At 37.5% G+C, this 16,127-nt stretch overlaps 1 protein-coding gene and 1 pseudogene across 3 annotated transcripts in view; both read right to left on the bottom strand.

The window, feature by feature from the left end:
* The window catches only part of MIB1 (mindbomb E3 ubiquitin protein ligase 1), a 143,930-nt gene that overhangs the window by 90,261 nt on the left and 37,542 nt on the right, over positions 1-16,127 (bottom strand). For 2 of the 3 annotated variants that reach the window (XM_036244201.1, XM_036244202.1), the window contains 3 exons: positions 15,396-15,462; positions 13,269-13,473; positions 4,545-4,728 (listed from right to left, as the gene is read on the bottom strand). In XM_036244201.1, coding sequence (XP_036100094.1) covers positions 4,545-4,728; positions 13,269-13,473; positions 15,396-15,462 — 456 coding nt within the window. The remainder of the gene's footprint in view (positions 1-4,544; positions 4,729-13,268; positions 13,474-15,395; positions 15,463-16,127) is intronic. The other variant, XM_036244203.1, reaches the window with a different exon arrangement.
* LOC118618173 lies at positions 1,411-2,891 on the bottom strand (annotated as a pseudogene).

Genomic DNA, 16,127 nt, shown 5'->3' with positions numbered 1-16,127 from the left:
TGACTTCTTTTCTCTTTTGACCTTTCTGCAGCATCTGACCCCAACTTTGAGAAGCTATTCCGTTGATTTCTGGAGGACAGTCTAATCTTTCTGTCTGTTTCTCCCCTTTCTCTACTCACTGGCTCCTTTTCCTTCTTCACACCCTAAATCTATTCATTCTCCGCAAATTTTACTCCTTCACTTTTTACTCTTCTTTCTTGGAAATTTAATCCACATTAACAACTACCACCTTATTTCAAAAGACTTGAAAATATACTTCTCTAGCCCTCTTTATCCTTCTCCTCACCACACACCAATTTCAATTTCTCATTAGACATTTTCATTTGGAATTTTCCACCATCATCTCAAACTGTATGAGGCTGCATTCTTTGTTTTTTTCCTCCCTAACTGTTCATTATGGAAAATCTCAAACACACAAAAGCAGACAACAGTATATTGAATCTCCGTGTACCCATCACATTTAACAGCTGGCAGCTCATGCCAATTTTGTTTTCCCCTACCCATTCTCCCCTCCTATATTATTTCGTTATGTAACCTCTTTTTTAAAACATAACTACAATACTATTACCAACTCATCCAAAAGTATCAAAAACATAAAATACCAGCCAGTGATCAAATTCCCAATTGCCTCATAAACAATAAATTTTTTTAGTTTGTTAAATCAAGCTCCAAAGAAAGACTACACATAATTTTTTTTCTTTGCAAATTATTTGTTGAAGAAACTAGGTTATTTGTCCTATAAAGTTTCTTACAATCTGAATTTTGCTAATTGGTATAGTTTAGTAGCTTCACCCGTATCTGTATTTGGTAAATCATCCTTTAAGTTGGCTGCTACATCCTTTTAACATGACCTAGAAACTCTTGATAATTTCCTTGCTATCCAGTATGAGGAGGGGCTCATCATCTTGTTCACTTCCTACCAAAGACCTAGCATTAGACATTTCTCCCAAGACCCCTAGTTCTTTACACAGGGAAACGCTATTTCAAGACCATAATCTGGGCACTAACAGTTATTGTTACTGGAATGGTGACTGTTTCTTGGCCTTGTCATGGACAGAGCTAAGAAAAAAAAGAAAGAGGTTGTTTTATTTTGTTTTAAAAGATACAATAAATGCAAGACTATAGGGGTTTTTGGTTTTTTGTTTTTCTCATTAAACTGTGTTTTAATGGGTCTCAAAATTCTGTGGCAGATTTTTTGGTCAAGTTGTTTCCATTAAAAAATACTGATTTTAAAAACTAATAACTTAGAAACTGCCACACACACAAAATAACCAAATGGTCCACAAAACATTCTCCTTTCCTTCTGAAGGCTTTACGGTGCATTGTAATCATTAATCAGTCTTCTACTATTAAACTTAAATGGCCAATTGAGACAAACAGTTCTGAGACAATTCTTCCACCACTGATTAAGACTGGGGTGGCAGGTATTGAGAATAATATTCATTTAGCCTTCTGAGCTTTCTGAGCAGACTTGGTGACTTTCCCAGCTCCAGCTGCCTTCTTGTCCACTGCTTTGATGACACCCACAGCAACGGTCTGTCTCATGTCACGAACAGCAAAGCAGCCCAGAGGGGGATAGTCAGAGAAGCTCTCAACACACATGGGTTTGCCAGGAACCATATCGACGATGGCAGCATTACCAGATTTCAGAAACTTAGGGCCATCTTCCTGCTTCTTCCCAGAATGACGGTCAATCTTCTCCTTTAGCTCAGCAAATTTACAAGCAAAATGAGCTGTGTAACAATCCAGCACAGGTGCATATCCAGTACTAATATGGCCTGGATGGTTCAGGATAATCACCTGAGCTGTGAAGCCAGCTGCTTCCATTGGTGTCACCAGCCACACTGCTACAACGAACATCTTTGACAGACATGTTCTTGACATTGAAGCCCACATTGTCCCCAGGAAGAGCTTCACTCAGAGCTTCATGGTGCATTTCAACAGACTTTACTTCAGTTGTTACATTGACTGGAGCAAAGGTGACCACCATGCTGGGTTTAAGGACACCAGTCTCCACTCTACCCACAGGAACTGTACCAATACCACCAATTTTGTAGACATCCAGGAGGGGCAGACGCAGGGGCTTGTCAGTTGGACAAGTTGGTGGTAGGATGCAATCCAGAGCTTCAAGCAGCGTGGTTCCACTGGCACTGGCATCTTTACGGGTGACTTTCCATCCCTTGAACCAAGGCATATCAGCACTAGGCTCCAGCATAGTGTCACCATTCCAACCAGAAATTGGCACAAATGCTACTATGTCAGAGTTGTAGCCAATTTTCTTAATATAGGTGCTGACTTCTTTAACGATTTCCTCATATCTCTTCTGGCTGTAGGGCGGCTCAGTGGAATCCATTTTGTTAACACCAACAATCAGTTGTTTAACACCCAGTGTGTAAGCCAGAAGGGCATGCTCACGGGTCTGCCCATTCTTGGGGATGCCTGCTTCGAATTCACCAACACCAGCAGCAACTATCAGGACAGCACAGTCAGCCTGAAATGTGCCTGTAATCATGTCTTTGATGAAGTCTCTGTGTCTTGGGGCATCAATGATGGTCACATAATACTTGCTGGTCTCGAATTTCCACAGGGAGATATCAATGGTGATACCTCACTCACGTTCAGCTTTCAGTTTATCCAAGACCCAGGCATAGTTGAAGGAACCCTTCCCCATCTCAGCAGCCTCCTTCTCAAATTTTTCGATGGTTCTTTTGTCGATCCCACCACATTTGTAGATCAGATGGCCAGTAGTGGTAGACTTGCCGGAATCTACGTGTCCAATGACGACAATGTTGATATGAGTCTTTTCTTTTCCCATTTTGGGTTTGGTTTAGTGGTGGTTTTCATGACACCTGTGTTCTGGCGGCAAACCCGTTGCGAAAAAGCAAGACTATAGGGTTTTTAATAACCTCTTCTATATTACATCTGTATCTCCTTTTCTAACTCTGTCATTTCTGGTTCTTAAGGTCTCTGGGATAACAAAATTAGAATTATCTATAACTACTAATTTTTTGTCATATTACACAAATAATCTCAAAATCATATCAACACTATCACAAACAATTAGATTTCTGACTATTACTATATATTTATTTTTCCATGTATTTCTGTAGGATATATTCCTCCTATAAGGATATAAAGACAAATTATTGTGTTTAAAAATCATTTGGAATTTCCTTTTAGTATGGTTATGCCAACAGAAAACACACTTAGGTTTGCTTCATTTTATTTTCCATTTTTAGGCATTTCATTTTTTAATTTTGTTTTATAATTGTATAAAACATGTGGTTTCAAATCAAATCTGTAAGACATATTCAAAAATGTCTCTCTTCTACCTCTGTCCCCTGTATCATATTCCCTTTTTATATATGAACACGTTTTTTTTACTTTATGATTAACCCTCCATTTTTTCCTTATTTATTTATTTATTTTTGAGAGCGAGGGAGACAGAGATAGAAACATCAATATGAGGGAGAAACATCAATGTGAGAGAGAAACATCAACTGGCTGCCTCCTACATGCCCCCCACCGGGGATCGAGCCCACAACCCAGGCATGTGCCCTGACTGGGAATCGAACCAGGATGGCTTAGTCTATGGGACCACGTGGGACCACGCTCATTACAGAGCCACAATGGCCGGGCATATTTCTCTCCTTTTAATATAAATTTTATATACTTTAATTAAACTTTATATTAAAGTATATTGTCCTAATGTTACACTAATACCCTTACATATATATCCATATTCCTCATTTAAAAATATATATATGTATATGTGTGTATATACACACACACACACATATATATATATTTATTTATATGGTCTATTGGTGCCTAGCATACACAATATTGAAATTTGTCATTCAAGTGTTCTTCCCTTTACCCTTTCTTCACTAATATTTTTATTTTAAATAATAGTATATAGTTCCAATTAATACCTTACCCCTACATTACATTCTCTACTACAGCTCTATCAAAAAATATTAACTATAGCTCTTTTTGGACCTTCCCTGGCTAATTTAACTTTCTAATAAATTAGAAAGTAAAAGGCATTAAGTATGCCTAGCTGCTAATAAAGAGCACAATTCTCAAAGGATTATGCTATTATGTTAATTCAGTTTCTAAAATTAAAGTACTTTATTATTTACTTTTATTTATTATTTTGTTGTTGTAGTTAATCCTCACCCAAGGATTTTTTTTTTCATTGATTTTTTAGAGAGAATGGAAGGGAGAAAGGAAGGAAGGAGAAAGAGGGAGGAAGAGGAAGACATGAGGGAGGGAGAGACGGGGAAGAAGAGACAGAGAGACAGACACACAAAGACAGACACACACATCGATTGGTTGCTTCTTGAACTTACCCTGACTGGGGCAGGGATCGAACCTGCAACCCAGGTACATGCCCTTGACCAGGAATCAAACCCGAGACCCTTTGGTGCACAGGCTGACACAATATCCACTGAGCCACACAGTCCAGGGCTTAAAGTGCTTTTAAAAACTACATAAGCATGGTATAATTCCTAGTTCAAAACTATTTTATATATACTTACTGGGAGCATAGCTTCAGCCCATTCTCCATGTCCTCTCTGCAGAAGTTTAATTCTTTCCAGATCATAACAAACTTGTACAAGATCACCCACTTGAAACTGTGAAGTACCTCCTTCTGCACCTTGAGCAGCATCCCCACTTCGGACAATGTTTGCTTTTGTGAGAACAGCAGGGTTAAAGGTCCACCTAAGGATCAAAGCCAAAACTCAAAATGGGTTAAGTTTAACATGACATTTTTTAATTAAGCACTGCAGGGAGAAAAGTCTTATAACACATTAGAAGAGTAAAGCAATCCTTTACAATTACATCCTGAATTATATGTATTTATTTTATAATTTTAAAATACAAATTTGGGGAAAGAATTATCATAATCTGACCACTCTACGCTTTTGTGCAGATTTATCATCCTTTGCATGTTAAAATTTGTTATAAAAATACGCCCTGGCTGGTTCGGCTCAGCAGTTAGAGCATCGGCCCACGGACCAGAGAGACCTGGGTTCAGTTCCTGCTAGGGGCACATACCTCAGTTGCAGTTTGTCCCCAGCCCCAGTTGGGGTCGTGTAGGTAGCAAACACTCGATGTGTCTCTCTCACATAGATGTCTCTCTCTCTCTCTCTCTTCCTCCCTCTCTCCCTCCCGCTCTTTCTGAAGATGGATGCAAAAATGTCCTCAGGTAAGGATAATAATATAATAACAATACACACTCACTGTTAAAATTTAAAACATTTCAGAAACATGTAAAGTGTGTGAACCTTGAAAAGGAATACATCTGGCAAGAAGGACTCCTCAGGGTTAACTGGGCCCAAGTCTAGCAGCCATTGCTGACAGAGGCCTCTCATGTACTCTGCACCTAAGGGAAAAGCTACAGAGTGAGCTGCCAGCCTCCTGCAACATGTTCCTGATGTCTGAATCAATCCTTACAAGGGAGTTCCTGGTATCATTTTTTTCATCAATGGACTGAGAATGGTCACAAACAATCAGAACTGTGCAGCTATACCATCTGCATCTATGCTGACCAATCAGAGCTGCCCTATAATGACTAATTCCTTCCCTTCCACTCTACCTAAAAAGCAATGAAAAAATATCCTCAGGTGACGATTAACAAAAAAAAGTTTCCCTAGTCAAATAAGCTTTTATAATATGGCCATTAGCATATAAAAGATTCTGAGTGGTCACAACATACAAAAACCTATTTACTAAATTCCTGTAACCATGTACACTTTGCTTGTAAAACAACTATAAAGAGAAAGAAGTGCCTCTGACCAATTAAGAATACAAATCAGATATGCAAAGTTTTCTTTTGGGCCTTATCACTCAGTGCCCTTTATTTAACTCAATATTCCAAAATTTACTAGATCTATTACAGTACCTGAACATAGCAGTATTTAAGTTGTTAACTCTGCCTACAGTGCTTCCCTGCCTTGCTGAAAATTGAGTCGATCTTTCAAACTTATTCACAATGTAATTTTCTCTCTAGTTTTTCTATGATTTGTCCAGCTGAAATGATCACTCTTCTCTTGAAGAAAACCTTGAATACTCACCTATCATAATTACTTACAATATTTTAATACTTATTTCTGGTTTTGTCTATCCAAACTAAAAGGGAAACCCCTTCATAGCAGGGGACTATGTCTTAACTGTTTTTGTAATCACGGGGCCTAACACAGTACTTAATAAATTAGTATTTAAAAAAGCTTTTGTTGAATAGAGAATAAAAAAGAAATTATTTTCTAAAACTCAAATGTCATTATTACTGCTAACACCATTGCCCAAGAAAGAATTCTGACCAAGAAATAATTCTGTAATAATCCTAATTTGTATTAACCTAACATTTCTAAACAATATTATACGTAATACAAAATGTGTTAGTACATGGCCCTGGCCGGTTTGGCTCAGCAGTTAGAGCGTCGGCCTGCGGTCCTGAGAGACCCAGGTTCAGTTCCCGCTAGGGGCGCGTACCTCGGTTGCAGTTTGTCCCCGGCCCTGGTCGGTCATGCGGGTGGCAGCCACTTGATGTGTCACTTTCACATCGATGTTTCTCTCTTTCTGTTCCTCTCTCTCCCTCCCACTCTATCTGAACAAAAAATGGAAAAACGTCCTCGGGTGAGGATTAAAAAAAAAATGTGTTAGTACATGCTAATCTGAACTTAAGTTATGTTAAGATTCTTTTCTTTCTTTTTTTATTAACAGCTTTGAGATGTAATTCACATACCATACTAATTTAAAGTGTGTAATTTGGTGATTTTTAATATATTCACAAAATTATAAAACCAAGCACCACTATCTACATTAATTTTTATCACTGCAAAATGATACTTCATAACAATTAGCAGTACTCCACATTCACCTCTCCCCATCCCCTAACAACCAGATATACTTTATTTTTTATTTTTTTATTTTTTTATCCTAACCCGAGGACATTTTTCCATTTTTTTGTTCAGGTAGAGTGGGAGGGAGAGAGAGGAAGAGAGAGAGAGAGAGAGAGAGAGAAACATCGATGTGAAAGGGACACATCGAGTGGCTGCCACCTGCACGACCAACCAGGGCCGGGGACAAACTGCAACCGAGGTACGTGCCCTTAGCGGGAACCAAACCCCGGTCTCTCGGGACCGCAGGCCAATGCTCTAATCACTGAACCAAACTGGCCAGGGCCAGATATACTTTATTTTGATAAATTTGCTTATTCTGAACATTTTACATAAATAAAATCACATAACAAATGTCTTCATTCACTTAGCAGGATGTTTTCAAGATGTATCTATGTTCTAGTATACATGTAAGTACTCCATTCCTTTTTATGGCCAAATATAATATTCCATTGTATGGACATAGCACATTTTATTTATCCATTCATTAGCTGATAGACATCTGGGTTATTTCCACATTTGGGCTGTTATGAGTAATATTTCTACAAACATTGATGTACAGGTTTTGGGGTATATACATAGGAGTGGACCTTCTGGGTTATATGGTAACTCTATATATAACATTTTGAGGACCTACCAAACTGCTTTCCACAGCATCTCGACCACTTCACATTCCTAGCATCAATGTATGAAGTTCCGTTCTAATTTCTCTACACCCTCATCAACACTTAGAATTATCTGACATTTTTATTCTAACCATTCTAGTATGTAAAGTGGTTATCTCATTTTTGGTTTGGAACTGCAGTTCCCTAATAAAACTGTAGATCATCTTTTTATGGGTATTGAATGTATAAAATTAATCATCCCTCCAAAATTCATATATTGAGTTCTAACTTCTAATGTGACTGTATTTGGAGACAGGACCTTTAAAGAGGTAATTAAGGTTAAATGAGGTCATAAAAGTGGGGCTCACCCAACAGGACTAGGTGACCTTATAAGAACAGGAAGAGACACAGGCGATATCTCTCTTTCTCTGGACATTCACAGAGAAAAGACCATGTAAGAACATAGAGAAGGCAGCAGTCTGTAAGCCAAGATGTGGTCTCGCCAGAAACCAACCCTGTCAACACCTGATCTTTGACTTCTAGCCTTCAGAACTGTAAGAAAATATATTTCTGTTGTTTAAGCCATCTAGTCTGATATTTTGTTATGGCAGTCCTAGCTGACAATACAGTGAGTTTACTAGTCATCTCTGTATCTTCTCTGGAAAAATGTCTACTCAAATCCTTTGCCCATTTTTCAATTGGGTTATTTGTTTTTTATTATTTAATTATAAGATACAAATCCCTAATCAGACATATGGTTTGAAAATATTTTCTCCCATCCCATAGGTTGTCTTCTCAATTTATTTATAGTTTCCTTTAAAACACAAAACTTTTTGCCCTGGCCAGTTTGGCTCAGCAATACAGCATCGGCCCACAAATCAAAGAGTCTCAGGTTCAATTCTGGTCAAGGGCACGTACCTCGGTTGCAGTTCGTCCCCGGCCCTGGTCAGGGTCGTGCAGGAGGCAACCAGTCAATGTGTCCCTCTCACATCGATGTTTCTCTCCTTTTCCCTTTCTCTCCCTCCCACTCTATCTCAAGATAAATAGAAAAATATCCTTGGGTGAGGATTAAAAAATAAATAAATTTTAATTTTTGCCTGGCCAGTGTGGCTCAGTGGTTGAGCATCAACCTGTGCACCAAGAGGTCACTGGTTTGATTCCGGATCAGGGCATATGCCCAGGTTGTGGGCCCAATCCCCGGTGAGGGGCATGCAGGAGGCAGCCAAATGATGTTCTTTCTCATCAATGTTTCTATCTCTCCTTCTCCTTTCCTCTCTCTCTAAAAAATCAATAAAGAAAAAAAAATTTTTTTTAACTTCTTAATTTTGATGAACTACAATTTATTTAGTTTTTCTTTGGTTGTTTCTGCTTTGGGGGTTCATATCTAAAAAACCATTGTCGCCCTGGCCGGTTTGGCTCAGCAGTTGGAGCATCAGCCCGCGGACCAGAGAGTCCTGGGTTCGGTTCCCACTAAGGGCACATGCTGAAAAATAAATAAATAAATAAATAAATAATTAAAAAACACTGTCTAATCCAACATCATGAAGATTTACACTTATGTTTTGTTCTAAGAGTTTCATTATTTTAACTCTTACAACATTTAGATCTTTAATTCATACTTCTATATGGTGTGTAGCAAGGGTCCAATTTCATTCTTTTGTTTAGTGATACCTAGTTTATTCACCACTGTTTACTGTTTTTTACTGAGTTTTATTTATTTTTTAAATTGAGATATAACTAAATATTAAACATTTTATTTTCAGCATACAACATAATGGCTTGATATACAATGTCAGTACCATTTGTTGAATAGGTTATTCTTTCCCCATTGAACTGTGTTGGACCCTAGTTAAAAATCAACTGACCTTAAATGCAAGAGCTTATTTCTGGACTCTCAATTCTACTCCATCAATCTACATGTCTATTCTTATGCCAGTGATACTGTTTACTATAACTTTGTGGTGAATTTTGAAATCAGAAAGTGAGTCAAAACTTTGTTCTCTTTCAAATTGTTTTGGCCATTCTGGAACCCTTAAATTTCCACATAAATTTTAGGATCAGTCTGCTAATTTCTGTAAAAAGAAAACTAGGATTCTGACAGAGATTGCACTGAATCTGTGGATTAGTTTCGGGAATACTGCCATCCGTTATATGCTGAATTATGCTCCCCCACACAAAGATATGCTGACATCCTAATTACTGCTACTTCCTGAATGTGACCATATTTAGAAATAGGATTTTACAGGTGTAATCAAGTTAAAATGAGGGCATACTAAATTAGGGCAGTCCCTTAATCCAATGATGATGTCCTCATAAGAAGGTCATGTAAAAACAGCTTTTGATTATTTTCTATGTAAAAGATTTTAGAATTTCCACAAGTTCAGTTAACTTCCTTCTATGTCTCCTCAGGGTTCTTTCCTCATGAATAGTTAAGCTACAAATGTTGGCTTGACAAAAATAAAATAGTGATCTCTGGCTGGTTTGGTTCAGCAGTTAAAGCGTTGGCTCATGGACCAAAGAGTTGAGGGTTCAATTCCAGCCAAGGGCACATACCTCAGTTGTGGTTTAGTCCCTAGCCCTGGTCAGGGTCGTGCAGGAGGCATCCAATGTGTCTGTCACACATCGATGTTTCTCTCTCTCCCTCTCTCCCCCTCTCTCCCTCTCTCTCCCCCTGCCCCCACTCTATCTGAAGATTAATGGAAAAATATCCTCAGGTGAGGATTAAAAATAAAATAAGATAAAATAAAATAATAAAATAAAATAAAATAGTGGGCTGAAGGATTATTTACTTATGTGGCTTTCAGTACCAAATGATCTCCCTACAACTGTCTGAACCTGACTAGAGATTGATTTGAATACATAATAAAATTTGTACCTAGGGAAAAAAAAGTCATGTGAAGACACAGTGACACATCCTCTCACAGGGAGAAGGCCAGTGAAGACAGGCAGAGAAATGAGCGATGCATCTATGAAAGCCAAAGAATACCAAGGACTGCTAACAACCAGTAGAAGGTAGGAGAAAAGTATAAAACAAATTCTCCCTCAGAGCCCCCAAAAGAACCTAATCTTGCCAGCACCTTGACTTTGGACTTCTCATCTCCAGAATTGTGAAAAAGTAAGTTTCTGTTGTTTTAAGACACCCAGTTTGTGGAAATTTTTTATGTCAACCCTACATCATTAAACAATAATAAACCTTCCAATCTATAAACATGAGATGTCTTTCCATTTATTTAGGTCTTATTTGATTTCCTTCAATATTTTATAATTTTCAGTGTACACGTCTTGTACTTTTCAGGCTAAATTCATTCTTAAGTGTTTTATTTTCTGTGATGCTATTGTAAATGAAAAAAAATTTTTATGTTAATCCTCGCCCAAGGATATTTTTCCTTTTTTTTTTTTTTTTTAAAGATAGAGTGGGAGGAAGGGAGAGAGAAACATGGATGTGAGAGACATCTTGACTGGTTGCCTCCCACACGAGCCTGACTGGGGCTAGACATCAAACCTGCAACCCAAGTACATGTCCTTGACCTAATCCACCCCAAGACCCCTTCAGTCCTCGGGCCAACACTCCAACCATGGAGCCAAACTGCCAGGGCTGAAAATGTTTTCTTTATTTAATTTTCAGACTCATTACTATTATACAGAGATATAAATGATTTTTCTCTACTAATTGTATCCTGCAACATTGCTGAACTCATTGATTAGTTGTAATAGTTTGTAGATTCTTTAGGTCTTTCTATGTACATATCATGTTACTGTAAACAGAGACAGTTTAACTTCTTCCTTACTTCTTCCTTTTCTTTTTCTTGCCTAACTGTCCCAGTTAGACTCTCTAGGATAATACTAAATAGAAGTGGGGAAAGCAGACAATCTTGTTTTGTTCTGATCTTAAGGGAAAAGCATGTAGTCTTCCACCACTGAGTATGATGTTACCTGTGGGTTATTAATAGATATCCTTTAGGCTAAAGAAGTTCCCTTCTGTTCCTAGTTTATTTAGAGTTTTTATCATACAAGGGTGTCAGATTTTGTCAAATGCCTTTTCTGTCTCTCTTGACATGATCACATGTATAAGATGTGAACACGAGTAGAGCTACATCTACACTTTGGTAAGTAAGTTAATGTTAATTTTTCTTATTCCCTATATGACCTCTCCCCTAAAGAACCTCAGGAGGAACTGGGTGAAAAAGGTAAAGGGATTAAGAAATACAAATTGATAGTTACAAAGCAGATACAAGGATGTAAAGTACAGCATACAGAATATAGTCAGGATGTGAGGGCGATCTGGCTGCGACATCTGTCACCCCATTGATCGCCAGGGTTGATTCGGCTGATCTGGCTGGCTAGGCGGGTGTCCCCCTCCTCCCTCAACCGATCCATGTTCGTCCCTCCCGAAGCTGCGCGCTCGGTCGAAGAGGACGACCTTCCCCCCAGAGGAGAGGACCGGTCTTCGGTCAAGGGTATACGAGTAGCTGCGCTCCCCTGCTAGAACCTCCAAACAAGCTCTCAGAATATAGTCAATAATATTGTAATACTATGTATGGTGCCAGGTGAGTACTGGAAATATCGGGGGGAACACTTTATAAAATATATAAATATCTAACCACTATGCTGTACACCTGAAACTAATAAAAAATAACATTGCATGTACACTGTAATTGAAAAACAAAAATTTCTAAAAAGCAGGAAAAAGAACCTCAGAGTTTCTTTATGTACATGTCAGTAATAAAGATGGACAATTATTCAACTTAACTACTGCTTTTTCTTTGAAATATCATAAATATACAAGTGAAGTAAACATATTTTGACCCTTAAAAACAAATATATAAAATGCATAGGCCCAGCCCGCCTGTGTGGCTCAGTGGTTGAGCGTCAACCCATGCACCAAGAGGTCGCTACTTCGATTCCCAGTCAGGGCACATGCCCAGGTTGTGAGTCAATTCCCAGTAGGGGGCGTGCAGAAGGCAGCCAACTGATGTTCTCTCTCTCAGATGTTTCTCTCTCTCTCTCTCTCCTTTCCTCTCTCTCTAAAAATCAATAAAGGAAAAGAAAAGAAAATTTTTTTAAAGACATAGGCCCAGTCTCCAAGAAACTGGAAACCTAGAGACCAAATAAATAATCATTTTAATAGATAGCAGGTACCCTAAACAGATGAATAATGTATGCAGCATACACCAGGGAGGACAGAGGAGGGAGGAGGTTCCCAAAGTATATAAGCTCAATATTTATAGGATACAGACAAATTAATCCAAAGAAAGGGGAAAAAGATGAAAGGGTATTCTGCATGAAAGAAATGGTATGTGCAAAGGAACAAAAGTGAGGAAATGCATGCAATTCTATGTTGCTGATAAAGATTCATGTCTGTTTATGTGTCTGTGGCAAGGAAAGCTATGTTATCAAGATATAACCCTGGAGATATGGGCCAGAAGAGTTTTAATTTTATCCTTCTCGTTTAAGATAGACTGATACAATCCATTATGAACACAGAACTTTTTGCTATACTTGGACCTAATGATAACAATATATTCTGCGCTTCCTGAAGGAAAAAAACCACAGAACACTGTAACCTAAAGATGTTCATATAACTTCACACTCCTTTTTGACATTTGTTCTCCTCCACCTTACAACATATTCTGGATTTTTACCTACTGAGAGCTACCTTTAAAGAGTCTTTGGTTATATCACATTATTTGCTTTCTTTAAGACTCTTTTCTCTAACTTTATTTGCCATTACTGATAATTAAGAAACATCACCAACCTATTGCCACTTGGATACTGTACTACAATGTCATGATCTTCATCAATTCCACAAACAGTTCCAGTTGTAGTTAAAGTCTCAAACATGCCATCAGTCCATCCTCCATGACCATGCTGCAAAGACTGTACAATTTCTAGGTCAAGATCTATATTTACCAGGTCACCAATCTGCAACCCACCAGGATTCCTGTTGCCATTCTGCTCACCTGTAATTGCAGAGAAAGTTGTCAAAGGAAAAGGAAAGTCACATCAACAACATGCAACTGCATTATTTTTCAACAAGAACAAGCTCTATATTTTTAGTTTTAGTTACCATCGAATCTGAAAATGTTTTAGAATATAATGTATCAGATTCTAGAACTAGAGAGCTTTAAAAAAAAACAAACATCAGACTCAAAGATTGAAATAATGTGATGATTTATGACGATGACTGAATAGGAGTAGAATCTATATAAGACTATGCAACCATATATCAGAACACAAAGTTCTGCATGTTCAAAATAATCACTTTCTGCCTGGATGACTTGTTGACTATCACTGCATCAGAGCCATGATAATTAACTAGAGATTATGAAAAAGAATCCTGAAATTACTTTTTTCTCTGAAGTGCTTAGTACTGTTTTTTACCAATAATGTTTGTGGTTTTTGCCTTAAGAGCATTTTTAAATATTTCAAAGACAGTTCTCTACATTATTTCCAAAGCAAGTTCTGGGATAACGAATTCATGGTCATGAAACACTACAATGAGGGATCCAAAATGTGTATGTTGATTCTATACTTTTCTTGTGAAGGCAAGACACAAAACAAGAAAGTTTCTTTTTTTTTTTCCACGCCAAAATCCATGATCACAAGAAAGTTTCTGATAGCAAAAGAATGGATGCTCTCTACAAAAAACCTAAGTAGGTATTCTACATTCTCCTTTTATAAATAAATAAATAAATAAATAAATAAATAAATAAATAAATAAATAAGGTATCATATAAGAAAAGAGTACTGCCCCCTGGCCGATTTGGCTCAGCGGTTAGAGCATTGGCCTGCGGACCAGAGAGTCCCGGGTTCACTTCCCGCTAAGGGCACATAGCTTGGTTGCAGTTTGTCCCCAGCCCTGGTTGGGGTCGTGTGGGTGGCAACCAGTCAATGTGTGTCTCTCACATCAATGTTTTTCTCTCTGTCTTCCTCTCTCTCTCCCTCCCGCTCTATCTGAAGATTACAAAAAATGTCCTCGGGTAAGGATAAAAAAAATTTTTTTTTTAAATAAAAGAGTACTTTTTCTGACTGTAAAGAGCACTTGTTAGCAAAAAGGCAAATCCAATGATTTGAAAGAGGAACACAGAGTTCACATGAAAAAGAAAAGCATTTAGAGACAAAAGGGTTAATCAGAAGAATATAATAAATGTTCATCGTAGCAACAAAAAACAATCTATAAAATAAAGGTCGGGTTTGGTTTCCTTGTTCTTTTTTTACTTAATGATATGTGAAATTATATTTATTATATTACTTTAACCTTGGAGCTCTTCTTGTATTAGGAAGGCAATTTTACAGAAATTCTAAGGATTTCATAAGTTTTAAATTGTCAGATTCTATTCTCAATAGTGTAAGAGATGTAACATCTAACACATTTTTTTCAACGATAAGTTTATGATTAAAAGACAAGTTTTAAATATGACATAAATATGTCAATTCTCAAGCTATGACAACTCAGTGTCCACATAAATAATTTAAAAAGAACAAATTCTTTAAAACCAAAATAAAACCAAAAAAGTATCTCTTCAACTAGCTTTAATGGTAACTAATTTTTTAAAAGTCCAGTTTGGCTCAGCAGTTAAAGCATCGGCCCATGGACCAATAAGTCGTGGGTTCGATTCAGGAAAGGGCACATACCTTGGTTGTGGTTTGTCCTCGGCCCAAGTGGGGTGGTGTGGGGGGGCAGCAGTCGATGTGTCTCTTTCACATCAATGTTTCTCTCTCTCTCTCTTTCCCTCCCTCCCTTCCACTCTATCTGAAGATAAATGGAAATATATCCTCAGGTGAAGATTTAAAAAAAAAATTAAAAGTCCAATTTAAACATTTTCAGATTCCATGAACTCTGGCCCATTATTTAGAAATGTTCTCCAGTCTGCTAACTCACCTAGCACAGGGCAGTGATCTCTGTAGAAAGAACCTCCTTTGGCATCCTGGACACACTTCAGATCAGACTAAGAAGGGAAAAAAACAAACAAAATCACCCTTGAAAATATCAAGTATAGCTCAATACCTAAAATATACAAAAATGTTCATTCAGAACATATCCTCAGCAAAAGTCAAGAGCAGCTCTGGGTTAACAGTCACACTTAACGTGGCTTTTAAAAGCACCCATTAAAAACTATAAACCTGATCTTTACATTTTCAGAAACACATGCTAAAAAAGAAACTATAACAAATATCTAGTATTTAAAATGTACATAGCACATTCTTTTTAGCAAAAAAGAACTCTACTCATATGATCTTTCTAATCAATTTTATCATATATAGTAACCAAATACAGACTTTGATTCCTGTCCAATTAATTTTCCTATTTACATCAACTTTAGTCCTTCCTTTACCATAACTTAGTTAACTCAAGTTCCTTCCCACTTAGATTTTATAAGAAAACAAATTATTATTTAAATATCTGAATGGGAAAGTAGTGGTCATATAATGAAAGAGTACAGAAAATGTGAACTTAGAAGAGTAACCTTGGGGGCTACTGTGAAAATTTAAAAGTATATTTACTTAACAGTACCTAATAGTACGGACATAAATAGGTAATTAGTGTAAACTTATTCCATTAAGAAAAGGAGCTCCAGACAGACACACACAAGAGGGCAGGGAAGAGGGAAAG

Source organism: Molossus molossus, unplaced genomic scaffold, assembly GCF_014108415.1.
Source record: "Molossus molossus isolate mMolMol1 unplaced genomic scaffold, mMolMol1.p scaffold_m16_p_6, whole genome shotgun sequence".
NCBI classification, from domain to species: domain Eukaryota; kingdom Metazoa; phylum Chordata; class Mammalia; order Chiroptera; family Molossidae; genus Molossus; species Molossus molossus.
The sequence above is the reverse complement of the archived record's forward strand: the minus strand, read 5'-3'. Positions and strand labels throughout refer to the sequence as shown.